Source organism: Neolamprologus brichardi, chromosome 14 (assembly GCF_056152115.1).
Source record: "Neolamprologus brichardi isolate AB-2024 chromosome 14, ASM5615211v1, whole genome shotgun sequence".
Classification (NCBI taxonomy): Eukaryota; Metazoa; Chordata; class Actinopteri; order Cichliformes; family Cichlidae; genus Neolamprologus; species Neolamprologus brichardi.
This window is the reverse complement of record NC_142117.1, coordinates 20700439-20725008: the sequence shown is the minus strand read 5'-3', so window position 1 is coordinate 20725008 and position 24570 is coordinate 20700439. Positions and strand designations below refer to the sequence as shown.

Genomic DNA, 24570 nt, shown 5'->3' with positions numbered 1-24570 from the left:
AAAGAAATAAATGACCTCAGGTCAGAAATAAAACAAGAAGAAAATCACTGTAATGAAATATTTTGAATGTGATTAAATAATACAACAAGTCAGCAAATCATGCTTTTGTTTAAGCAACAAACTTTACAGGATCGCACTCCAACACTGCAGGGGGCAGTAGTGCGCCGGAAACAGGATCATACGGGTATTCGCAAAAATTGCGCTTGTTTAACTTCTACGCATATTTACTGACGTAAAGCAGATTCTTTACCGGGGGGTGAGAAATATCGGACGTAACCGCCGTCTGTGAATACTACTGAAGCTCGTTCATCGTGTGTCCGCCGTCGTGCGTCGTGCGTTTATGCCGTTTTGTGTTAGCGCACATCAGCCCAACACTGAGGCGGAAAACACGGAGAATAAGAAAGAAATGTTGTGCTAGCTGACTGTGTGCGGGTTAAGGCTTTATCCAACGATAAGAAACACTGGGAGTGAAGTAAGCGAGGTGCGTGTTGTTGACTGCATTCTGTTATTGCTTAGTTTTACCTCTCACTCAATCGTTAGCCACCGTGCTAGCTTTAGCAGTTGGCTAAGTTGCCGCTTCCTCCACGCTTGGCCTAATAACTAACAGGTGCTGCGGCGTGAAGTACACTGTGTTACTTGTCACATAATGTAGCCATTTATGAATGATATCCCGAGTTTACGCTGTTTCTGAACGAGCTATCAACAGTTAAACGCGGGCAAAGTTCGCCTTGCTGTTGCAGTTTTGTGCCATCCGGGAGGCCATGTTAGGCTAACGTAGCTAGCTCATCAACTGTGAGCACGAAGATGTTGAAGTTACACAGATGAGTTAATGTGCAATAAATGCATTTTCTACCGAATTAAGAAGCTAGTTTTTATTTTTGAAAGGCGTTTATGTCCAAGGCCATTCTATTTTCTAGACTTTGCAAGGCATTAAGCACACGCGTTCACTTTGTGGCTTCTGTTATTTAATCTGTGGGTTGCAGGAGCCAGACAAGGAATTCATGTGCCAGTGTAATATGTTTCTGATCAGTCTTTTGTTTCAGTTAAATTAAATGTAAGTTGGCTTTTTTGACATGTAACGCCTCTCTCCTCAGGGTTTTGATTATATACAGTTATAATAAAAAAAACTCACTTATTTTAATACCTTGGTTTGTGTCTTTGTTTTGGATAGTGAGGCACCATGGCAGCTGCCTTTCCTTACAGAGGGGTCCCTGCAGCGATGCCACCCGGTGTGCCACCAGGGGTACCAACTGCTGTGCCGCCTGGTGTGCCCCCTCCTGCACCTGTCCCAGACTACATGTCTGAGGAGAAATTACAAGAGAAGGGTATGTTGTTTGTATCCACTAAAGCGGGACTTCCATGTTTTGAGCTTTTAGCGAAGACGTTGTCACAAATGGACAAGATTAACTTTGCGATTATTAAATGTCTTTCAACTCTACAGCAAGAAAATGGCAGCAGTTACAGGCAAAGCGCTACTCAGAAAAGAGAAAGTTTGGCTTTGTGGATGCTCAGAAGGAGGATATGCCACCAGAACATGTCCGCAAGATCATCAGGGACCATGGAGACATGACCAATAGAAAGTTTCGCCATGACAAGAGGGTCTACCTTGGGTAAAGATGACTCCTTTATCCCTTTTTAAAAGTCTTAACAAAAGTCCGTGTGTTTTCTTCTTGATAACATCTTCATATGCTCGTTCTGTGTCTGTTTGTTGAACAGTGCCCTCAAGTACATGCCCCATGCAGTGCTGAAGCTGTTGGAAAACATGCCGATGCCTTGGGAACAGATTCGAGATGTGCCCGTGCTTTATCACATCACTGGAGCCATTTCATTTGTCAATGAAATCCCTTGGGTCATTGAGCCAGTCTACATTTCACAGTGGGGGTAAGGGAGAGTTTCCACTGCTGAAAACCAACTGTGATCATTTCCATTCAATAAAATGTAAATTTGTCTCTTTCCCGATTTTAATCCCAGCACCATGTGGATCATGATGCGTCGTGAGAAAAGAGATCGTCGGCACTTCAAAAGAATGCGCTTTCCACCTTTTGATGACGAGGAGCCGCCACTGGACTACGCTGACAATATTCTTGATGTGGAACCCTTGGAGGCCATTCAGATGGAGCTTGATCCAGAGGAAGATGCTTCAGTTGTGGACTGGTTCTATGAACATCAGCCCCTCAAGGACACAGCCAAGTAAGCAGCCATGGCTCTCTTCACAGACAGAGGTTTACATATTCAACTGATATGTTGCTTAAAACATTAATTGATGATTTATCTTTGTCTTGCTCAGGTTTGTGAATGGGACCACCTATCGTCGTTGGCAGTTCACACTGCCCATGATGTCCACACTGTACCGTCTGGCCAATCAGCTTCTGACAGATCTGGTTGATAGAAACTACTTTTACCTCTTTGACCTGAAGGCTTTCTTCACGTCCAAGGCTTTAAACATGGCCATCCCTGGAGGACCAAAGTTTGAGCCGTTGGTCAGAGACATCAACCTCCAGTATGTTCTTTCGCCCTTTTATAAAATTAATATTCTAAAGACTTATTGTTATTAATGTTAATAAAGTGCAGAATTTAAATGTTTCTTGTAATTGTTTGATATTGCTGTTTGATTCCAAACATAATGTGAAAATAGAAGCTCGCTGTTTTGTGTCCTAACTGGTTCCTCTGTGTCCTCTGTAGGGATGAAGACTGGAACGAGTTCAACGACATCAACAAAATCATCATCCGACAGCCCATCAGGACAGAGTACAAAATTGCCTTCCCCTACCTGTACAACAATTTGCCCCACCACGTCCACCTCACCTGGTGAGAACTGCTGTTTACTTGAAATACCGGCTGACTGAAAAATCCTTTTTCATTCAAGACAGGAGAGACATTCATCGCTTATAAACGTCATAGATTTGTTTTATTTTTCATAATGGCTATATAAAAGCAACACTTTTGACGTTTTGGTTTTTTTCCCCAGGTACCACACACCAAATGTGGTTTTTATCAAAACAGAAGACCCCGATCTTCCTGCATTTTACTTTGACCCGCTGATCAACCCCATTTCACACAGACATTCTGTTAAGGTAAGTGTTGCACATTATCTACTTGTCTCCCTTTGGTGAATAACACCCCGCATCAAAGTCCTCTTACAAAGGCGCACTTGCATTGGACTGCTTGCCTGTGCGTAAGAACTGGAGGAATAGTAAAATGAAAGGTGACTTGTTATTATTGGCTGCAGCTGCAGATCACCTTTCACCATTCAGATAACTCTTCTAGTTATTTTATAGTCTGTTGAATTCCAGCCCTTCTGCCCTTAAAAGTGATTCACTGTTTTTCCCGTTTCCTCTCAGAGTCAGGAGCCTCTGCCAGATGATGATGAGGAGTTTGAGCTTGCTGAGTTTGTGGAACCCTTCCTCAAAGAAACCCCACTCTACACAGACAACACAGCCAATGGCATTGCTCTCCTGTGGGCGCCGAGACCCTTCAACCTCAGATCTGGCCGAACAAGACGTGCCATCGATATCCCCCTGATCAAGAACTGGTGAGCAAACTGTGAAGCTGTTAGGACAGGAGTAAATCTGAAGTACTTTACTGTTTGAAGAGATGTCGGCTGTGTGGAAGATTTTGTTTTGCATTAGAGTTAAAATTTAAAAATAAAAAGTCTAAGTATTAAACATTTGTTGCTAAAATATTTTATAGGTACCGCGAGCATTGCCCTGCTGGACAGCCAGTGAAAGTACGTGTGTCATACCAGAAACTGCTGAAGTACTATGTGCTCAATGCTCTCAAACACAGACCACCCAAGGCCCAGAAGAAGAGGTGAGCATCCTTGGATTTATTTTGATATCCTGCTTTCATGCATTTTTCATTAAACCTTTATTTATTTTGCTCATTATCCAAGTTCATCTGTAAAAGTTATCCCTCTGTTGTCTTGTAGATACCTATTCCGCTCCTTTAAGGCCACAAAGTTCTTCCAGTCCACAAAGCTGGATTGGGTGGAGGTTGGCCTGCAGGTTTGCAGACAGGGCTACAACATGCTCAATCTGCTCATCCATCGTAAGAACCTCAACTACCTGCATCTGGACTACAACTTCAATCTGAAGCCTGTCAAGACACTGACCACAAAGGTACAGTCTGCAGAGCAGGATCTAACTTCACATTTTGTTTTTGTTAAGTGTCTGACTGTATTCTAGTATGAAGTGCACTTCTTTTGACCATTGCTGACCTATGACTGTTTTCTTTTGCCTCCTTCAGGAGCGAAAGAAGTCGCGATTCGGCAATGCCTTTCATCTGTGCAGAGAGGTTCTCCGTCTAAGCAAGCTGGTGGTTGACAGCCACGTGCAGTACAGACTGGGAAATGTTGATGCCTTCCAGGTTAGTTGTGAAGTGGAAATTGTGCAGGCGTTGCTTTCACAGGGTAGCGGTAAAAGCGCTCTTTAATGAAAAGCAGTATAAAATGCAAGGATGTATCTTTTGTATTGATAAAGGATTTTGGGAAATCTTTTTCACGTTCATAAGATTAAAACATGATTTTATTTGAATTTTTTTTTCAGCAGTTATTTTTATGTATTGATTTGCACACGTGACCAACCTCAAAGGTGTGTTTCTGTGTTGCAGTTGGCTGACGGACTGCAGTACATCTTCGCTCATGTGGGTCAGCTCACAGGCATGTACCGGTACAAGTACAAGCTGATGAGACAAATCCGGATGTGCAAAGACCTGAAGCATCTCATCTACTACCGTTTCAATACCGTGAGTAATTGCCCAATGTTAACAATTTGCACACTTAAGGTGAAGCTGTTGTCTGTATAAATATTTTCCCACAATCACATTTAAGTTTTAATCTTGTCTGTGTTTTCAGGGTCCTGTGGGCAAGGGTCCAGGTTGTGGCTTCTGGGCCCCTGGTTGGAGGGTGTGGCTGTTCTTCATGAGGGGCATCACCCCCCTGTTGGAGCGGTGGCTCGGAAATCTGCTGGCCAGACAGTTTGAAGGTCTGAACATACATATTTTACTTGTGTGATTCTCTGACACAATCAGAGTTATTCTCTGAGGGAAACTGTAGCAGTTTCAGCAGCAGCGGCGGTTTTGCTGTGATTTCCTCTGCAGGACGTCACTCGAAGGGTGTTGCAAAGACTGTGACCAAACAGCGTGTGGAGTCTCACTTTGACCTGGAGTTGCGTGCGGCTGTGATGCATGACATCTTGGACATGATGCCTGAGGGGATCAAACAGAACAAGGCCAGAACCATCCTGCAGCACCTCAGCGAGTCCTGGAGGTGCTGGAAAGCAAACATCCCATGGAAGGTCAGGTCCCCTCAGGAATTTTTTGACATTTGAGTGTCTTGTTACGTTTGAATGGATGGCCTGTGGTTTAAAAGAATTTTTGAAATTCTTGGTAACATGAATAAAATATCAGGTAATTGGATAATAAAGGAAAACATATTGAAAGCACTGATTAGATATTGGAACAACTTCACAAAGATACTACAAACATTGTTAAAAATTAGAATTTAAGTGAGAATAAAATACCTAATATTATCCTTTTTCTTTCACTTTAGGTACCTGGATTGCCTACTCCTATTGAGAACATGATTCTGCGATACGTGAAGGCCAAAGCTGACTGGTGGACCAACACAGCCCACTACAACCGTGAGCGAATCCGTCGCGGAGCCACTGTGGATAAGACGGTGTGCAAGAAAAACCTGGGCAGACTGACCCGTCTGTACCTGAAAGCTGAACAGGAGAGACAGCACAACTACCTGAAGGTAATACTCTAAGAAGGCAGCTTAAAAAAGAACTCTAGTAAAGTCTCTACAGTGTCAACGCATTTAAGGTGAAATGTTGATTGTTGTCCTCCTACAAAGGCGCACTTGCATTGGACTGCCTGCCTGTGCGTAAGAACTGGAGGAATATTAAAGTGAATAGTGGTTCTTTTATTGCTGGTTGCATTTGCCACTGGCCCTTTGCTATTCAGACACTTTTCTGATTATTACATGATGTTATAATATATGAAAACAGGTCTCATTGTATCTCTGTATCAAAGGTAAAAATGGCTGCATCCTGTAGTTTTTTGCCATATAATTGAAAGTGTGTGTATTCTGTTTACAGGATGGTCCCTACATCACTGCAGAAGAGGCCGTGGCCATTTACACCACCACTGTGCACTGGCTGGAGAGTCGGCGCTTCTCACCAATCCCGTTCCCTCCACTGTCTTACAAACATGACACCAAGCTGCTCATCCTGGCGCTGGAGAGGCTCAAAGAAGCATACAGGTAAGCAAGCTGAGAACATTGCCTTTAACTTTAGCGATGCATATTTTCTCACATCAGGCAGCAGAATTGCCAGAATATGTTTTTTATTATTATTCATTTTGTTTCCATGTCCACTCTAAATCCCTCCAGCGTGAAGTCTCGTCTGAACCAGAGTCAGAGGGAGGAGCTCGGGCTCATAGAGCAGGCCTACGACAACCCTCACGAGGCTCTTTCCAGGATCAAGCGTCACCTGCTAACACAGAGAGCCTTCAAAGAGGTCAGGGAGAAGATGTGTGGATACTTTCTAAGAGTTTCATTTAGTTAACAGGGATGTTTCTGGCTTTAAACAGTAGACGAGAACACTAGAAGAAAATATATTGCTCTAATTTTTTTTGTTTCACTGGTCAGTTTACAAACATAAGTAACATAAATGTGAGGCAGTATTTCCTAGCTTCTGTGCAGATACATAGTTACTGGGATGTTGTTTTGGGAAACCACCTGAAGAATTGATTTCCGTTACAACGTTGAGTTTCTCTGTTGTAAAAGTCTTTCTTATCATCACATCCGTTTGTTAGTTTCTAAGTGACTACTTCTTTTGCAGGTGGGTATCGAGTTCATGGACTTGTACAGCCACCTGGTGCCAGTGTATGATGTGGAACCCCTGGAGAAGATAACTGATGCCTACCTGGACCAGTACCTGTGGTATGAAGCAGACAAGAGACGCCTGTTCCCACCCTGGATCAAACCTGCTGATACAGAACCACCACCACTGCTGGTCTACAAGTGGTGCCAAGGTAAGACTCAAATATAGCTGAATGTGTTGTGTAGTATCTCAGAAAGGATCCAGAATAAAATCAAATCTCAGTTTGAATAACATTGTGGGCAAATGTGATGACATTTTCAGCTTTATTTAAATGCTCCTTTATTCCATTCAGGCATCAACAACTTGCAGGACGTGTGGGAGACTGGAGAAGGAGAGTGCAATGTGATGCTCGAGTCCCGCTATGAGAAGATGTACGAGAAGATTGATCTGACATTGCTCAACAGGCTGCTGCGTCTTATCGTTGACCACAACATTGCTGATTACATGACAGCCAAGAACAACGTGGTCATCAACTACAAGGTAAGGGTGCTTATTTCTTTTCATATAGGAGTTTTAAAGATAACTGATTAGATGTATTTATTTATTTTTTGAGTGTTTCTCTTCATCTTTATTCCTCTCACATAGGACATGAACCACACCAACTCTTACGGCATCATCAGGGGTCTCCAGTTTGCCTCGTTCATCGTGCAGTACTACGGTCTGGTGATGGACCTCCTGGTTCTCGGCCTGCACCGTGCCAGTGAGATGGCTGGTCCCCCTCAGATGCCCAACGACTTCCTCAGTTTTCAAGACACTGCCACGGAGAGCGCTCACCCAATCCGACTGTACTGCCGCTACATCGACCGCATCCACATCTTCTTCAGGTAGGATTGCACTAAGTGATAAGATGACATTTTCTCACTTGTTTGTTTTTACACATTTAAGTGATGTCATTGTTTTTGTGGCTCCAGATTCTCTGCTGATGAGGCCAGGGACCTGATTCAGAGGTATCTGACAGAGCACCCGGACCCCAACAATGAGAACATTGTGGGTTACAACAATAAGAAGTGTTGGCCTCGTGATGCCCGGATGAGGCTGATGAAGCATGATGTGAATCTGTGAGTTTTTCTTTCAACCTTTCACTCTTAAGCTTGTAGATTATTGTTATGTAGATCTTATCTTTGTTGAATATTGCACATAACGAAAATTAGACTTTATGAAAAATGGCTTGAACTTGTCTAATAATCTTCCCAGTGGACGCGCAGTGTTCTGGGACATCAAGAATCGCCTGCCCAGGTCTGTGACCACAGTCCAGTGGGAGAACAGTTTTGTATCCGTGTACAGCAAAGACAACCCCAACCTGCTCTTCAACATGTGTGGGTTTGAGTGCCGCATCCTTCCCAAGTGTCGCACCAGCTATGAAGAGTTCACTCACAAGGATGGTGTCTGGAACCTGCAGAATGAGGTGAAATTCATAATGCTAACAAACCTGCTGCTATAGTGTTTAGAAAACAAATTAAAGAGACTAAAGAGACTTTCCCTTTTTTGATTAAATGGGCTTGAAGTTCACGTTTGTATTTATTTGTTCAGGTGACCAAAGAGAGGACAGCACAGTGTTTCCTGCGGGTGGATGATGAGTCAATGCAGCGTTTTCACAACAGAGTGCGTCAGATCCTGATGGCCTCTGGATCCACCACATTCACCAAGGTTAACAGAGATCTTGCTTTTTATAAACTAGAGTATTATTGTTACATTCATTGATCCTTTTATAGCTGCATTCAGAGCCAGGAAAACTTACTACTTTCTCGATTTTTAACCTTCAGATTGTGAATAAGTGGAACACAGCTCTGATTGGTCTGATGACCTACTTCCGTGAGGCTGTGGTAAATACACAGGAGCTACTGGACCTGCTGGTGAAGTGTGAGAACAAGATTCAGACACGTATTAAGATCGGTCTCAACTCCAAAATGCCTAGCCGCTTCCCTCCCGTGGTCTTCTACACTCCCAAAGAGTTGGGCGGTCTCGGCATGTTGTCCATGGGCCACGTGCTTATCCCGCAATCAGACCTGAGGTAGGTCTCCTTGCAGATCTGTGTGAACTTCTAGTCTGTAAATTCATTCAGCTGTGGTGTCTTAACCAATCACACAATCATTTGTCTCACTCTTTAACAGGTGGTCCAAGCAGACAGATGTGGGCATCACCCACTTCAGGTCTGGAATGAGCCACGAAGAAGACCAGCTGATCCCTAACTTGTATCGTTACATTCAGCCGTGGGAGAGCGAGTTTATCGACTCTCAGAGGGTCTGGGCTGAGTATGCGCTCAAGAGACAGGAGGCCATTGCCCAGAACAGGTAGAGCAGATTACTCTCTTATCTGATTTGGACTCATTGCAGCTAGCTTGGACACCATAATAACCAGCGTTTCATCTTTATTCCAGGCGTCTAACTCTGGAGGATTTGGAGGACTCCTGGGACAGAGGAATCCCCAGGATCAACACTCTTTTCCAGAAGGACAGACACACACTGGCCTATGACAAAGGCTGGAGAGTCAGAACTGACTTTAAACAGTACCAGGTATGACAGAGACAGCGATGTGCAAAGTGTTAAGATGAAATAGTTTTTTTTTTCTATATAAAAACATGAAGTGCCTTTTAATAATTCAGGCATTCTCCTAATTAAATTCAAGCAGATTAAAAATAGTTGGGACTCTTGGTCTCAGTTGCACTCTGCAGCAGTTGTGTTGACTTTAATGGTTTACCAATCAACAAGACTGTTTACAGTTTTATTTGTCATGCACGTGTCTGTATGCTATTACATGATGTTTATCATTTAGCTATTTCCAGCTATTAATTGTATTTTCTTCCTTGGTTGGTTGCAGGTGCTGAAGCAGAATCCGTTCTGGTGGACACACCAGAGACACGATGGCAAACTGTGGAACCTGAACAACTACCGCACAGACATGATCCAGGCGCTCGGTGGCGTGGAGGGCATTCTGGAGCACACACTCTTCAAAGGCACTTATTTCCCCACCTGGGAGGGTCTCTTCTGGTGAGAGCACTTTAAATGTTTACAGGAATTAATTATATTGCAAGCATCACACAATAGACTTTACACTTGGATCACTTTGTGTGCTTTTCTCGATACACTTGGGGAGTGTATAACTGCCAGGAAACTAATTAAATTTAAATTAATTGCCTTTAAAAATTAATTGCCTTTAAAAACAGATTCTCTCTCTGTGCGTTTTAGGGAAAAGGCCAGTGGCTTTGAGGAGTCCATGAAATGGAAGAAGCTGACTAATGCCCAGAGATCTGGTCTCAACCAAATCCCCAACCGTCGTTTCACTCTTTGGTGGTCACCCACCATCAACAGAGCCAACGTAAGTGCAACCAGGAACCAGAGAGGAAAAGAAACATCTTACAGAACATATGAGTCTTTGTTGTGTAGGAAAACTAAAGAATGTCTGTAGTGGCTTAAAGTTTGTATGTTTTTGTTTCTAGGTGTATGTGGGTTTCCAAGTGCAGCTTGACCTGACAGGAATCTTCATGCACGGCAAGATCCCAACGCTGAAGATCTCCCTCATTCAGATCTTCAGGGCTCACTTGTGGCAAAAGATCCATGAGAGCATTGTCATGGATCTCTGTCAGGTAGGTTCTGTTCATTTACCAAACTTTTTCCTCAGCACAGGAATTATTGTGCAAGTCAGAACGTAAATTTGTATGTTTTTTCTGATTCTGGTTTTCAGGTGTTTGACCAGGAGTTGGATGCTCTGGAAATTGAGACTGTGCAGAAGGAGACCATCCACCCCAGGAAGTCCTACAAGATGAACTCATCTTGTGCTGACATACTTCTCTTTGCATCATACAAGTGGAACGTCTCCCGGCCTTCTCTGCTTGCTGACTCAAAGTATGACTTTTAGCATGATTTTAAGTTTTTCAGGGGATGAAACATTAGTTTATTATAGAATAATGAGGTCCAAAACAGAAAAGTGAAAATCTTGTTTAAATTGAAATGTTCACTTCCTCCTGCAGGGACGTGATGGACAGCACCACCACACAGAAGTACTGGATTGACATTCAGCTCCGATGGGGTGACTATGACTCCCATGACATCGAGCGCTATGCCAGGGCCAAGTTCCTCGACTACACCACAGACAACATGAGTATCTACCCCTCTCCCACTGGGGTGCTCATTGCTATTGATCTGGCCTACAACCTCCACAGGTTAGGATTGTCTAAGGGCCAGGTTTTGTGCACTGTCTTGTTTGAAGATAAGAATCTTGTTTCCTATCTTTAAGCATCTACTTAAACCCAGCATTTTATGTGATCTTGTTTTGTAGTGCTTATGGTAACTGGTTCCCGGGAGGCAAGCCTTTGATCCAGCAGGCCATGGCTAAGATCATGAAGGCCAACCCTGCCCTGTATGTGCTCAGGGAACGCATCCGCAAAGGTCTGCAGCTGTACTCCTCTGAGCCCACTGAGCCGTACCTGTCCTCACAGAACTACGGTGAACTGTTCTCCAACCAGATCATCTGGTTTGTGGATGACACGAATGTCTACAGAGTCACTATCCACAAGGTAAAAGGGTGTTTTTATAATTCTAAGAAAGTAAAGTGTATTTTGCTTTTGCATAATAATAATAATAATATTTTTAAAAAATGCAAAAGATGTAGTCACATGTATTCTCCACCTATTTCAACAGACCTTTGAGGGTAACTTGACCACGAAGCCCATCAATGGAGCCATTTTCATCTTCAACCCGAGAACCGGTCAGCTCTTCCTCAAAATCATTCACACCTCTGTGTGGGCTGGGCAGAAACGTCTGGGACAGGTACATCCCCTTACTCTCAGAAATACAGCATAGCTTGTGGCAGAGATATGAAATATAAGGCTTTAGTTAGTAAGTTACTTGTTTTGTTTTTTTTAGTTTTTTGGTTTTTTTTTATCAAAGGTGTTTAACTTGATTCTTTTTTTTTCCTATCTCTGTAGCTGGCCAAGTGGAAAACAGCTGAGGAAGTGGCTGCTCTGATTCGTTCCCTCCCAGTGGAGGAGCAGCCAAAACAGATCATTGTGACCAGGAAGGGCATGCTCGACCCTCTGGAGGTGAGACTCTTTATGCTAATAAAACTTTAGAAGATTAGCTCTGTGATTTTTTTTCTTTTTCTTTTTTCTCTTTTTTTTTCTTTTTCAAAGGTGAAACCACACTGCAGCACTTTTCCAGTTTGTGATACATTGTTCTCCCTGTGCAGGTCCACTTGCTCGACTTCCCCAACATTGTGATCAAAGGCTCGGAGTTGCAGCTGCCCTTCCAGGCCTGTCTGAAGGTGGAGAAGTTTGGAGACCTGATCCTGAAGGCTACAGAACCACAGATGGTGCTGTTCAACCTTTATGATGACTGGCTGAAGACCATCTCGTCCTACACAGTGAGTTTCACACCAGGGTTAAAATTGTATGTAATTGTTTTACAACGATGGTGGTTTTTTGTTAAAGTTTTGTTAAAGCCCCCTTACTCCCTTCCCTGTGTAAGTAGTTTGTGTTTGGTTGTCTGCTCCGTAGGCCTTCTCTCGACTTATCCTGATCCTCAGAGCGCTCCATGTCAACAATGACCGTGCCAAGGTGATCCTTAAACCTGACAAAACAACTATCACCGAGCCCCATCACATTTGGCCCACGCTCACTGATGAGGAGTGGATCAAGGTGGAAGTGCAACTCAAAGATCTAATTTTGGCTGATTATGGCAAAAAGAACAAGTAAGTCTTCAGTTTGAGTTCCCAAGTTTTGCACAAGCTAATTGCTGTAAGTACCTCAAATAGCTGCTTGTTTTGTGTCACTTGGAGCTAAATATAACCAGTTTTGTGGTCAATACTTCCTGTGTCTCCTTTCAGTGTGAACGTAGCTTCGCTGACCCAGTCTGAGATCCGTGACATCATCCTGGGAATGGAGATCTCAGCTCCGTCTCAACAGCGCCAGCAAATTGCTGAGATCGAGAAGCAGACCAAAGAACAGTCGCAGCTCACCGCCACACAGACCCGCACGGTCAACAAGCATGGAGACGAGATCATCACCTCCACCACCTCCAACTACGAGACCCAGACATTCTCATCCAAGACTGAATGGAGAGTCAGGTATGAACGCAGCTTCTGTGGGGTTCAGACTTTGTTTTAAGAGTTCACTCGTGATTGGGTAAAATATGAAGACATAAATCATGTTTGTTTGTTTGTTGTTTTTTTTCTCTCCCCATGTCAGGGCCATATCTGCTGCGAACCTCCATCTCCGAACCAACCACATCTACGTCTCATCTGATGACATCAAGGAGACGGGTTACACCTACATCCTGCCCAAAAATGTCCTCAAGAAATTCATCTGCATCTCAGATCTGCGAGCACAGGTATGTATTCATCGTATTACACATCACTTCATCAACTGAGCCCATTGTAACAACATGCTCAGGTATATATGCTGACCATACTATTTTGTTCCAGATTGCAGGCTACCTGTATGGCACCAGCCCACCTGACAACCCCCAGGTGAAGGAGATCCGTTGTATTGTCATGGTGCCCCAGTGGGGGACTCACCAGACTGTCCACCTGCCCAACCAGCTGCCTGGTCATGAATACCTGAAAGTAAGTTCCGGTTTATTCTTAGCAATTGATACATGATAGCGTTGCTGGCTGCTTTGTTCCAGCTTTAAAGCTTTATTTTTATTTTCCCTAAACAGGAAATGGAACCCCTTGGCTGGATTCACACGCAGCCCAATGAATCGCCGCAGCTGTCCCCACAGGATGTCACTACCCACGCCAAGATCATGGCTGATAACCCTTCATGGGATGGAGAAAAGACCATCATCATTACTTGCAGGTAGGCTTTATTACTTTGGTATGAAAAGAATGTAGGAAGGTAAAATCTGTAGCAGTGAATGGAGTTTAAAGTATTGAAAGTTCAATACGCAGTATAGTGATTCTATTGGAAATCCATTTATTTATATTATAATTTTATTTAAAAACGCTTTAATTACTAAAATAAATTTAAAAAATGCACCAGACTCTTTAAAAGAAATTGTAGTTATAACTGTATTTTCAGACATAGTTGACTCGTACTTAAGAGTGTCTTGTCTGTGCTTTTCAGCTTCACCCCAGGTTCGTGCACGCTCACAGCCTACAAGTTGACACCCAGCGGGTACGAATGGGGTCGCCAGAACACGGACAAGGGCAACAACCCCAAAGGTTACCTGCCGTCTCACTATGAAAGAGTGCAGATGCTGCTGTCTGATCGTTTCCTGGGCTTCTTCATGGTACCTGGCCAGTGCTCCTGGAACTACAACTTCATGGGTCAGTATTCAAAGCTCTTGTATTTATATTAGTATTGCTTGCTATATATCTGTTGCCAAATCTGCCCTGAGTGCAACGTTTTGTTTTCTTGTTTTTTGAATGATCAGTAGGATACATTGATGTTTCCACTGCCCCAGTGTCTGTTTCATTGATTTTAGTGTGCAGATTTGCTTCACAATTATTTAGATCCAGGGATGTGAAACTCATTTTGCACTTTAACCTTAAATTGGCCGGACATTTAGGCAAAATGTGAAGACATTTATCTAAACATTTAATCCCTGACATATCCTAATGTAAGATATACAACAATACACCTTCCCTTTCTGCATGATAAATGTGTAAAATAACAAAATTAGTTCTGGTCGCTGGCCTTATGACACCCCTGCCCCCGCTCTAGTTATTTATATATGCTAATAATAAACCTGTCAATTCTCTTTGCCACAGGCGTGCGCCACGATCCAAACATGAAGTACGACCTCCAGCTGGCCAACCCGAAGGAGTTCTACCACGAAGTCCACCGGCCCTCGCACTTCTTAAACTTTGCCTCTCTGCAGGAGGGCGAGATCTACAATGCCGACCGCGAGGACATGTACGCCTGAGGGCAGACGCGCTGCACTTGACCTGTTTCGTTGAAAGCTCTGCCAGAATTATGTGGCGCTCAGATTTCAGAACCTGTAATATTGCTATTGAAAAAGATGTAACTGTGATGATGGAATTCTTGTTTTGTTTTTTAATGTAAAGGCTTTAGGATCCTTTTTGATATTACTCTACCCTGCCCTCTATTACAGTAAGGCTACTTCAGTCTTTGTGGCATCTCACATGTGCATTTGTGTAGTTTTCAGTACACAATAATTTGGTATAATATTTGATGAGACCTCTGTTTAGGAAGGGGAAATGATATGCTTACTGTTCACTCTTTTGAGAAATGAAACTGAAAGTTGTTCTTTCATGCCAGTAACGCCCCATTATTACTGTGTTGTATGTCGTACTGTACATCCTGTCACACCATAGCTTGAGTTTAAATAAAGATCTCAATTTTTATGAACAGTGTGGTGGTAATGTCAGGTTTGGGTGTTTTTTGGCCCCCAGAGGGGAAGTAAGGCTGGACAGGGACTTTCTGGCTCACTTCCCCTGTTTTGAGAGGTCAAATTGCTTTCCCTTGAACCACTCACGTTGGTTTCACTTGCTTGCTTAAGCACATTGGTATCCCCATAATAAGCCAGGACTTTACTTTGTTTTAGTCTTGGTTAATGAAGCTATATTTCCAGGTTTATGTGCAGTTCTGCCGTTATTTTATTTCCCTAGACAGTTCTAGGTCAGCATTTCTGACTGCAGATCTGCAAAGGAAATTAAGTTTACGCTTTGCTGCATGCATCAGTAAGCTCGACCTAGCAGGCATACTTGTGCATGTTTCTCTGTACTCGCACTACATTGGACAGAAAAGTAGGAGGACCCAGCAGTGAGTACACAGCAGCCTACTGTCCACTGTTGTGCTCGGTGTCTATTTTTTTGGGTAGGCTGATGTAATGTGACCACACATTAAGTAAATGAAGTGGCATCGTCGTAAGCGGAGCAGGTCAAGTTCAGACGTGTCAGCAGAGGGTGAGGTTTAAAATTTGCACGCTGATTTGGTTGACGGTTTGCCGTCACGTCTCTCCTGTCGGTTTCGATAGCCGAATTAAGAGCATGTGAAGCGAGCTGCTCGGGCTCGGACATGGAGACGCTCTCAGAGATCAAAAACTCTGAGGACTGCTTCGGCAGGACGTTTTCCGCTCTCACCGTCGATGATGTGTACAAGATAGCCAAAGTGATCGGCACCGATGTGGAGAAACTCATCGACGGTTACGGCAAAGAGAGCGCTGAGGGTCTGGTGCCGAAGATAGTGAAAGTGCTGGAGCTGCTGGAGAGCTTCGCGTCGAGGAACCACGCTCACAAACTGAGGGAAGAGGAGCTTCTGAAGACCTTCGAGACCATACAGCTGCAACAGCAGAAGAAACGCGGGGGGAAGGAAAACGACGATGCCAACGATAAAAACGAGATACGGGTGAGAGACGCGGGGGATTTTCAGTCACACCACCATTTTGTAAATAATACAACGGCGCCTGTGCGTGTTATTCACCGAGTGTGCGTCTCTGTGTTATAACAGCAGGTTAATAGAGCTGTTTGTCAACGAGTCTGATGTATTTCGAGGTGATTTTTGCGCCGTTTGGGTAACCTACATGCTACTGCTCCCAACTGTATTGAAAACGTAGCTCCATAACTCTTTTTTTTTTTTTTACTGTGATACTATGTCACTGTGAAACTAAAATTACTCTTGCATATATATTTGCATGACCTCGCGTGATATAAACCTTATAACTGCCTGTTTGATATCAATCCACCGGCACTTATAAATACCTGAAGTGCCGCCCCGTGTCGTCAAGGCAACCACGTAGACCGACAGTTATTCTTAGACTCTGTAATTTAACAGTTTTCAATGAGAATATTTAACATTGGCATGGTATAACTTTAATTGTTATGTCCTCTGTTATATATTGTAAAATGTATTTTATAAATCACATGAAGTGATCACACAGCAGTGATTTTAGCTTTAGCACTGGGAGTGTTACCACCCACACTAGAAAAAGAAGCTAGCTAGCAGTCAGCCACTTAAGTAGCATCTCACCATTCACTTGGTGTAAAGTACCACATTTAAAAAGGGACTTTTCATTAATTATAACTGTAGCTATAGAGTTATAAATGTTGAAGAACCATGTTAATACTTTCTTGAAGTCATAGCGTAATTTAGGAGCTTCTGCAGTACTGTACACTAGTTTTGTGCCACCTCTCATTTATTTATATTTTGCTAGGAAAATGCAACGATTTATTGAAACATGTGCATACATACAAGGAAATACAGTTTATAAGGTAAAAACAGAACATGTCAAATTCTAAGGAGCTCCAAAGTCAATATTTGGATTGGCCACCTAATTTAGCCAACATCCAAAACTCTGCTTTGGATGTCACACTGCTTCATGGATGTTGAGGTCCTGTGTTTGTGATCATTGTCATGCTGAAGAGTGAAGCTATGCTGGTATTGCATGATGGATCAAATTCAGATTCAACACTCTATAGCGCCTGTTGCCACTGATTTTCAGCCCAGCTCTTCTTTCTCAGTCTTTTCTCCCTGTTTTCCTTCTTTAAGAATGGCCTCTTGGCAGCCACCCTTCCACTGAGAGCATATCTGATGAAGCAGCAGATAGTAGATCAAACGAAGGTTTAGATGCATCTCTCAGGTTCTGTGTCATGTCTTTGATTGACATGATTTTGTTCCTGTTTCTTAAGGACATGACTTTAAGATAGTGTTCATCTGTTTTAGGCCTACTACTTCTTCTTTTGTCTTCCACTTGTCCAGTTTCCTCAGATCTTTTAAGGAAACAATGCACAACATGCTGAGGCCAAGTCTTCAGTTCAAGTCAATTTTACTTATATCGCCAAATCACAGCATCAGTTGCCTCAGGGAGTTTCAGCTAATAGCTCATGTTACAAATGTTACAAAAGTAATATTTTTGCCTGACAAAGTGTGTTATCGTTGGTATTTGTCATAGATTCAACAAAAGAAATGGGAATTTTTGTAATTGGCTGCTAGTAACACATTTCATGGACTGAATTGGAAATGATTAAAAAAGCAGCCAATGTGCAAAGAAAATCTTTGTAAGACCTTCAGAAAGTCTGGAGACCTTTGCTTGCTGTGTGAGGTGGGCTCACACAGATAGACCTGGCTGTCAAACAGCTCCTACAAAAATAACCAGCCTCCTGGGGATTTCTCAGAGCTACAACATTTATTCTGTATGAACTGTCTTTTGTCAGACTATTTCTCTCTTTATTTAGTGTTTGTGCTGCCATTATATGGAAAAGCTCTGCTGTCCTGGGAAGTCAGACTTTGCTGTTTAGATGTCTCACAGCCATTAGAAAAACATCTGCAATTTATGCTTGTTATGTGTATGGGTCTTGAGACATTTTTTATGTGCAGAGACTGGATCTGTGCGGTGTCTTGTCTAGTGTGGACCTTGAAGGGGGAGAATTCGGGGTGGGGGTTTGGAGGGTATAATGGACATACAATTGTTCTGAAATCAAGATAGACTTTGCTGTTGTCATGTATGTCATGGTTGAAATCAATAAAACAAAGTTGGAAAAGAAAAACATCTGCAATGACTTAACACTAAATTGCCACACCTGCTTGGACACAACTGGTCAAGTTGAATCCAGATTCTGAATGCTCTAGAGATTTTCTACAGCTTACATCAGATCTTTTCCCCCCCTTCTAAAAATGCAATAGAACCTGCTTTTGAGGTTTTAGTTTCACAGTCTGACTCCTGTCATCTCATCCAGGAACTTCAGCAGAAGGAGCAGCAGTGGAAGAGGAGGTGCGAAGAGCTGCAGGTCCAGATACAGCAGCTCCAGGAAGACAGGGAGGTGCTGGAGAGCAGGCTGAGAGGCAGCCATGCACAGGAAGGTATGTATGAGGAATTATTTTTGTTGAAGTGAACTGTAACGTTAGGTATCTTATAGGCTTTTAAAATCGGAACTATGTGGAAATCAGTCCCCCCCTTCCCCCCCCCCCTTAAAAAAACAAAACAAAACAAAATTCAACATGCTATAGAAGTGCAGTAAGTGCATGCTCTTCAAACAGGTAAATCAACCTCGAGGTCTTGTGGTTATGTTTTTTTTTTTTTACTTCATTCTAGTCTGTAAACGTGACATCAACCAGTTCCAGTAAATATTCAAAGCAGTGGGTTAACCATCATACGCTCTGAGGCTGAAACCAGTCCAACTGGCCATCGCTGTGTGTATAGTGCAGTTATTTTTGCTGGCTGAAAGTGTTCAGAAAAAGCAAACATTAAAATTAAACCCCGATAACAACCTGAACAATTACTCTGTACACTATAAAAATTAAACAACAGATAGATACGATCAATAGTCTTTTAAATATAATATACAGTAAGGCTCACTGACTGAAAAACAGTCGGCATGATTTCCATTTGATGCTTAGTTTCTGTATAATTTAAAGTGGCTGAGCGAAGTGAAAGAGAGAATATATCATCTCTATCCCAGCGTGTAGAAGCCCTACCGCAGAGCTGTGAGCCAGAGGCTGGAGTCGCCTTGCTGACTCCAGTTTTTGCGTACTGGCAGATAAACTCATGCCGTCTTAACTTTGTGATTCATTTGACAGGACGCCCTGAGGCAGGTGAACGTGACTATTCATTTCATGTAGTAAAAGTGAAATGGCTGTTTGGCCACTGAGGTTCACCGCAAATATGCTTTCAGTTATTTCAGTTTTGATTAAAGGTCCCAGAGTGTAAGAATCTGTTAATGTAAAAGCGAAACTATTTGCAAAGCAAGATAACAGTAGATGCAAGCAAGAGATACTGTCTGTGCTCTGAAATCTTAAGTCTCTGTAGAATGAATCAAGATTACGTGCAGCGTGTTGTCCTCGTGCACATCGACACAAATGGGATTAAGGTATTAAGCTCGTGTAATGTTGAGGTCTTGTGGTAATTACTTCTCATGCTGACTTTTGTCTTTCGATATTATTTAGTGCAGATTTTCTTAGAAAGAGTTTGGGATGACACGAGTAAGCTATTATGAGCATTAGCAACAATAAAACACAGATTGTTAAATGTTAAATCCAATTTGAATGAGCGTAAGCTATGAAATTATGAAAACAAAGAGGGACAAAATAGTTAAAAAAGTAGCTACACAAAGTTGATACACTTTGTGAATTTGTGTGTGTGTGTGTGTTAGACCGTGTTCAGCGGCAGGAGCGTGAGGTGATGCTAAAGCTGAAGGAGGTGGTGGATAAACAAAGAGATGACCTGAGGGCCAAAAGCCAGGAGATAACTACTATCACCAAAGAGGTGGAGGCGGTAAGGAGACATACAATATAATTCACTCTTAACCTTTTTTCTTTCTTTCTTTCTTTTTAGGAGGATGATAGATTAACTTTCTTAGATATTTTCTCGTTTTCGGACCACTTCGTGTAAACTCTATAGAGATGGTTGTGTGGGAAAATCCCAGTGGATCAGCAGTTTCCGAGAAACTCAGGGCAGCCCATCTGGCACCAACAAACATGCCCGTTCAAAGTCACTTAAATAACCTTTCTTTCACATTCTGACGCTCAGTTTGAACTTCAGCTCTTGCCATGTGATCAGCTGATTAGATCTTTGTTTAAACAAGCAGTTGAAAAGGTATAGCTTATAAAGTGGCTAGTGTGTCTATCTATTTTTGATAACATTATAAGCTTTGACATTTCTGTTGTGATGTTCCACTTACAAATATTTTAGTGACCTAGAGTAACAAGTTTGACTGCTGCAGAGGCCTTGAGGCAGATGATTCCCATGGTGACAATGGAAACTAATCTAAAGATGGAGCTGGGTCGGGTTAACTCTTCACTGAAGAATAACGACTGAAAACATCTTTAATTTAATCAAAACATTTTATCATTTCTTTTAAAGGCAAAAGGAAATAGTAGAAGTATAAATAAACAAACACTAAAATATATATATATCACTTGAGAATTAAGATGAAAACATGTATGAAGCGCAGCCCTTAAATAATAAAAAGTGTTCTTTGTCCATGTGGATCACATGGTTACACTCAATCAAATTTATGGCTGCAAGTTGTGTTTCCTTACAGACTTTCTGGCTTTTCTCATGGAAACAGTAGTATTTTTTTCATTATTCTCAAACCCTGTTTTATGTGTTGTGTTATTTCTATATATATCGTACATACTTACATACACAGTCGTGGAGTCATGTGTCGCACAGCAACACAAGAGAACTTGCATCATGTACACCGCTTTAAAGGAGCCACTGGAAGGCATAAATTGTGCTAACTGTCAGGAAAAGAGGGCAGGGATTATCCACGCAGTTACTGCTTGATGATTTAAGCTGCACTTTAGACAAGTCAGGGCACTGTTTTCATCTTGGCTGTATGTGTGTCAAGGGCATGTATACCACATGATTTAAATAGCGGCCATAACTGGGTGTGTTTGTTAATGCTTGGCGTTTTGCAACCAATCAGCTGACTTTTAAACAGAAAGAAAAACTCACTTCATGGTCAACTGGGGGAAGTAAAAGAGTTGGCTTTGATTTGGTTTGGTTAACCAGGGAGTATTTTTATTTTAAATAATGCCTATTTTTTAATCCTTTATATTAAGGCAGAGTAATCTTATATACCACATTTCCAATTTCCATTTTTGTGGGTCAGCCTTGGTTCATTGATTTAGCCATAAGCTGTGTTTATAACTGTCTGCAGTACTGCTAATGTTACAAATTTGTAAATCATATATATATGTGTATGTTTGTGTGTGTGTGTGTGTGTGTGTAGCTTCAGGAGCAGCTGGACCGCTTTATGAAAATGAATGCAGAGTTGCGACACAAGCAGAATGTTTTGCAGGCCCAGCTGAAGAGCACCGTGGAGAGGAAGGCCGACATGGAGGCCGACCTGAAGGAGAAAAACAAAGAAATAGAAAACCTCCAAGCACAGCTCGACAGAACCAACAGCAACACGCCGGTATGCACACCTTTCACACTGGATACGACAGATATGTTTCTTTACTTTCCCGCATAATGAATAAGGTGCTTCTTAGAGATACCTTAATATTTTACTTAAGGCCTTAAAAGGGAAATCTGTGAACTTTAGACTCCAACGTCACTCTAGAGTGTTTAGAGAGTTTAAGCTTGCACTGTTGATCAAATAACTGCTGCTTTTTGCTGAATCAGCTTTGTGGTTTAATGAACCTGTTGATCACTGCTTGTTGTCCCGTCAGTCCCGACCAAGTCCAACAGCACAGGAGCCAAAGAAAAAGCCAACATCCGATCAGAAGGATCCCGATCAGCCGTGCTTCACCAAGAAGGAGGTGCGCGACATCCTTTTCGAGAGGAACGAGCTAAAAACCAACCTCTTCCTGGTGCAGGAGGAGCTCAGCTACTATCAGAGGTGGGTTTTCTTGTTTGGGTGCGTGTGTTCTAGTTTTAGTTGATGGTCATGGTGCCAGTGAAGTTGTCTACACGCTGAAAGGACTGTATGTGTCTGCAGGGAAATACTGAATGAGGAGAGGTGTCCAGGTTTTCTCTTAGAAGCTGTGCGCTCTGCCATCAAGAAAAAAAGAAAGCTCATTAAAGCCAAGATGCTTGGGATTCCTAACAACGAATGCAGCAGCAGGTATTTCTTACAGACATCATTTCTAGAACAACAGTAGGAAACAATGCGCGGATTTAAAAAGATGTTCAGAAAGTGAAAGGGGTTTGAGTGACTGTTTTTTCCTCGACAGTGATGAGGAAGACAGGAGTTCTCTGTTTGGCCAAACAGAAGTGGATGGCACAGAAGTGGATGGAACAGTGAAACCGGCTGAGTCACGTATTCGAAACTTGTGAGTACGATGTTGCACAATCACTCCGCATTGGTCAGACTGGAAGCCAGAGTCCTGGTTTGTAAAAAGCAGCAGAACCTGGTGGTGTTTTATATTTATGTTTCGGCTTATATTAGTGCTCTTTTCGTTCCTACATGAGGTCTCAGTGCTGATTAAAGCTGTCATTCGTCTCATTTCCACATCTGTTGCACATTTACTGAAACAGAATGCTGGCAAAATGAAACAACCATAAATTAATTTTCAACAGCTTCAGCGCTTTGCACTGTTCCTGTCAATAAACATAGAGCAAGAGCAATAAGAAAATGAATCACTCAGAAAGAAAGAATAAAAGCAGAAACACTGCAGACATCACTCCATCTCCCTCGCTCTGTTAACAATGTCACCCTCCTCAGATTTTGTCAATCCCAGTCTATATTTAGCAGTAATCCCTGACTGCAGATCTGATCTCAGGCCTGTCCCTTCTGCTCTGTCGCCTGCAGCTTTGGCTTCCTGACGAGGTCAAGCAGCGGCCCGGGTCCCACCGACGTGAACAACTCCTCCTGGGAGATCATCAGAGACTCCGAGGCCAATGAGGAGGCGGAGCAGCTGAGGTCTTCCTGAACGCGTTACTGACCACAGAGATTGAACTGAGAGATTTCTCTAAGTTTGACACTCAGACAACACTTTCTCCTCACTTCAGTCACAACTTCTCTGCGGTTTTTGCTCAGGGCAAAGGTTATGAGGACATTTGAATGCAGACCCGGAGCACCACGGGAAGATAAAGAAGCGCATTTAAACAATCCCCTCTTATTTCCTGAAATTAAGTTTCAACCATGATTAGTTAATGTCTGATGCCTTCCCCTTTATCATGGAAGGAGAAAACAAGAGGAACATTGTGTAACTACAGTACGATATAAGAAATACTGCTATGATATTCTGTACAGCAAGACAATCATGATTTTTTTCATTTTAAGAAAAAAAATTTTATTTTTGGTAATTCAGTAAAATCAGATTCAGTGTTTATATGTATTTAAAAAAAACCAAAGACATAGTTTGAGTTTTATATAGATATAATTATCTACTTTAATAGTGCATAAAGCAGTAAATTAAGTTCTGCTCATTTTATAACTCATACAAATATTTTCACAAACAAATACAATCTAACTCATACCTCAGTGAGGGAATTTTAAAGCCATGTGGTTACTCTATGTTTAACCTCCTAGGACCTGGCGTCCACATATGTGGACATCACATTTTGGGTTATTTAGACCAAAATACTCAATTTTGCTTTACAAGGGCTTGATATCCACTCACGAGGACATTATACTGCTACTGTTCTATCAAAATTTTAAATGAATATGCTCATATGTGGCTCTTATTTTTCTTAAAAACAAAAATAAAGTAAAAAAAAATCTGGTAATTCTTTGTTTTTACATTCATCGGGCCCCAATATGTCCAAATATCAAAGAGAAACTAAAAATGCATGCCGTGGAAGAGTTCAGGTCTTCGGAGGTTAAATGATCTGAAGCACTTCTATGCACAAGGAAACAGAAAAGTTGCAGTGAGTGCAGTGCAGGTTAGGAGAGTGCATCTTAACCCCATGAGCCTTATTTTAGTGCTCGTAGTGTAAAAATCAATCAATCATGTATCAGTATTCGGGTATTTGATGGTGGTGCCCTAAACGTGTGCTTTCAGCACCACCACTTTAAATGAACCCATCTGTTCCCTCTAAATGTAGTAGAAACTACTCAGGCAGGCCAGTGGCATGTGTAAAGGGAGAATGAATGAACATCGAGCAAAACCACCTTCTCCTGACATCCTTTGTGGGCAATTTATTTTTGTAAGCATCTTTGTAATGGAGCATTTTTGTTTTTGTTTTTATGATGTAAACACATTTAAGGTGTTATTTGCCATCTGAGTGAATTTTATTATAAAACAACTGAAAATGTGTGACATTGAGATTTCAATAAAAACATCTATTAAACAAAGAATATATTTACAAAAGTGAAACAATCTCAGTTCATTTTTTTT

At 42.2% G+C, this 24570-nt stretch overlaps 2 protein-coding genes across 2 annotated transcripts; both read left to right on the top strand.

Moving 5' to 3' along the window:
• The first annotated feature begins 273 nt into the window (after window positions 1-273).
• Window positions 274-15188, top strand: prpf8 (pre-mRNA processing factor 8). Its single transcript, XM_006802034.3, has 43 exons — window positions 274-481; window positions 1172-1325; window positions 1442-1610; window positions 1717-1881; window positions 1972-2190; window positions 2288-2500; window positions 2683-2808; window positions 2969-3074; window positions 3342-3532; window positions 3691-3810; window positions 3929-4118; window positions 4246-4365; window positions 4609-4743; window positions 4853-4982; window positions 5098-5294; window positions 5549-5755; window positions 6099-6262; window positions 6392-6518; window positions 6843-7035; window positions 7177-7364; window positions 7470-7708; window positions 7796-7942; window positions 8079-8289; window positions 8415-8531; window positions 8648-8895; window positions 8996-9175; window positions 9262-9397; window positions 9702-9871; window positions 10070-10199; window positions 10321-10467; window positions 10566-10726; window positions 10852-11043; window positions 11160-11397; window positions 11522-11650; window positions 11809-11922; window positions 12069-12242; window positions 12376-12569; window positions 12705-12944; window positions 13066-13207; window positions 13302-13442; window positions 13538-13677; window positions 13945-14147; window positions 14592-15188. Exons 2-43 carry the CDS (start codon window positions 1181-1183, stop codon window positions 14744-14746), a joined length of 7053 nt encoding a protein of 2350 aa, XP_006802097.1. The 5' UTR covers window positions 274-481; window positions 1172-1180; the 3' UTR covers window positions 14747-15188.
• A 414-nt stretch (window positions 15189-15602) lies between these two features.
• rilp (Rab interacting lysosomal protein) lies at window positions 15603-24552 on the top strand. The gene is made up of 8 exons (XM_006802035.3): window positions 15603-16191; window positions 18519-18642; window positions 19932-20053; window positions 21516-21701; window positions 21958-22127; window positions 22227-22352; window positions 22462-22560; window positions 23040-24552. Exons 1-8 carry the CDS (start codon window positions 15862-15864, stop codon window positions 23158-23160), a joined length of 1278 nt encoding a protein of 425 aa, XP_006802098.1. The 5' UTR covers window positions 15603-15861; the 3' UTR covers window positions 23161-24552.
• The last annotated feature ends 18 nt before the right edge of the window (window positions 24553-24570 follow it).

Coding starts and splice junctions, on each gene's coding strand:
- prpf8 (XM_006802034.3), top strand. CDS start 1,181: ATGGCAGCTGCCTTTCCTTACAGAGGGGTCCCTGCAGCGATGCCACCC. Junction 4,119..4,245: donor TCAAGACACTGACCACAAAG/GTACAGTCTGCA, acceptor TGCCTCCTTCAG/GAGCGAAAGAAGTCGCGATT. Junction 5,756..6,098: donor GACAGCACAACTACCTGAAG/GTAATACTCTAA, acceptor TTCTGTTTACAG/GATGGTCCCTACATCACTGC.
- rilp (XM_006802035.3), top strand. CDS start 15,862: ATGGAGACGCTCTCAGAGATCAAAAACTCTGAGGACTGCTTCGGCAGG. Junction 20,054..21,515: donor TCACCAAAGAGGTGGAGGCG/GTAAGGAGACAT, acceptor GTGTGTGTGTAG/CTTCAGGAGCAGCTGGACCG. Junction 22,128..22,226: donor GAGCTCAGCTACTATCAGAG/GTGGGTTTTCTT, acceptor ATGTGTCTGCAG/GGAAATACTGAATGAGGAGA.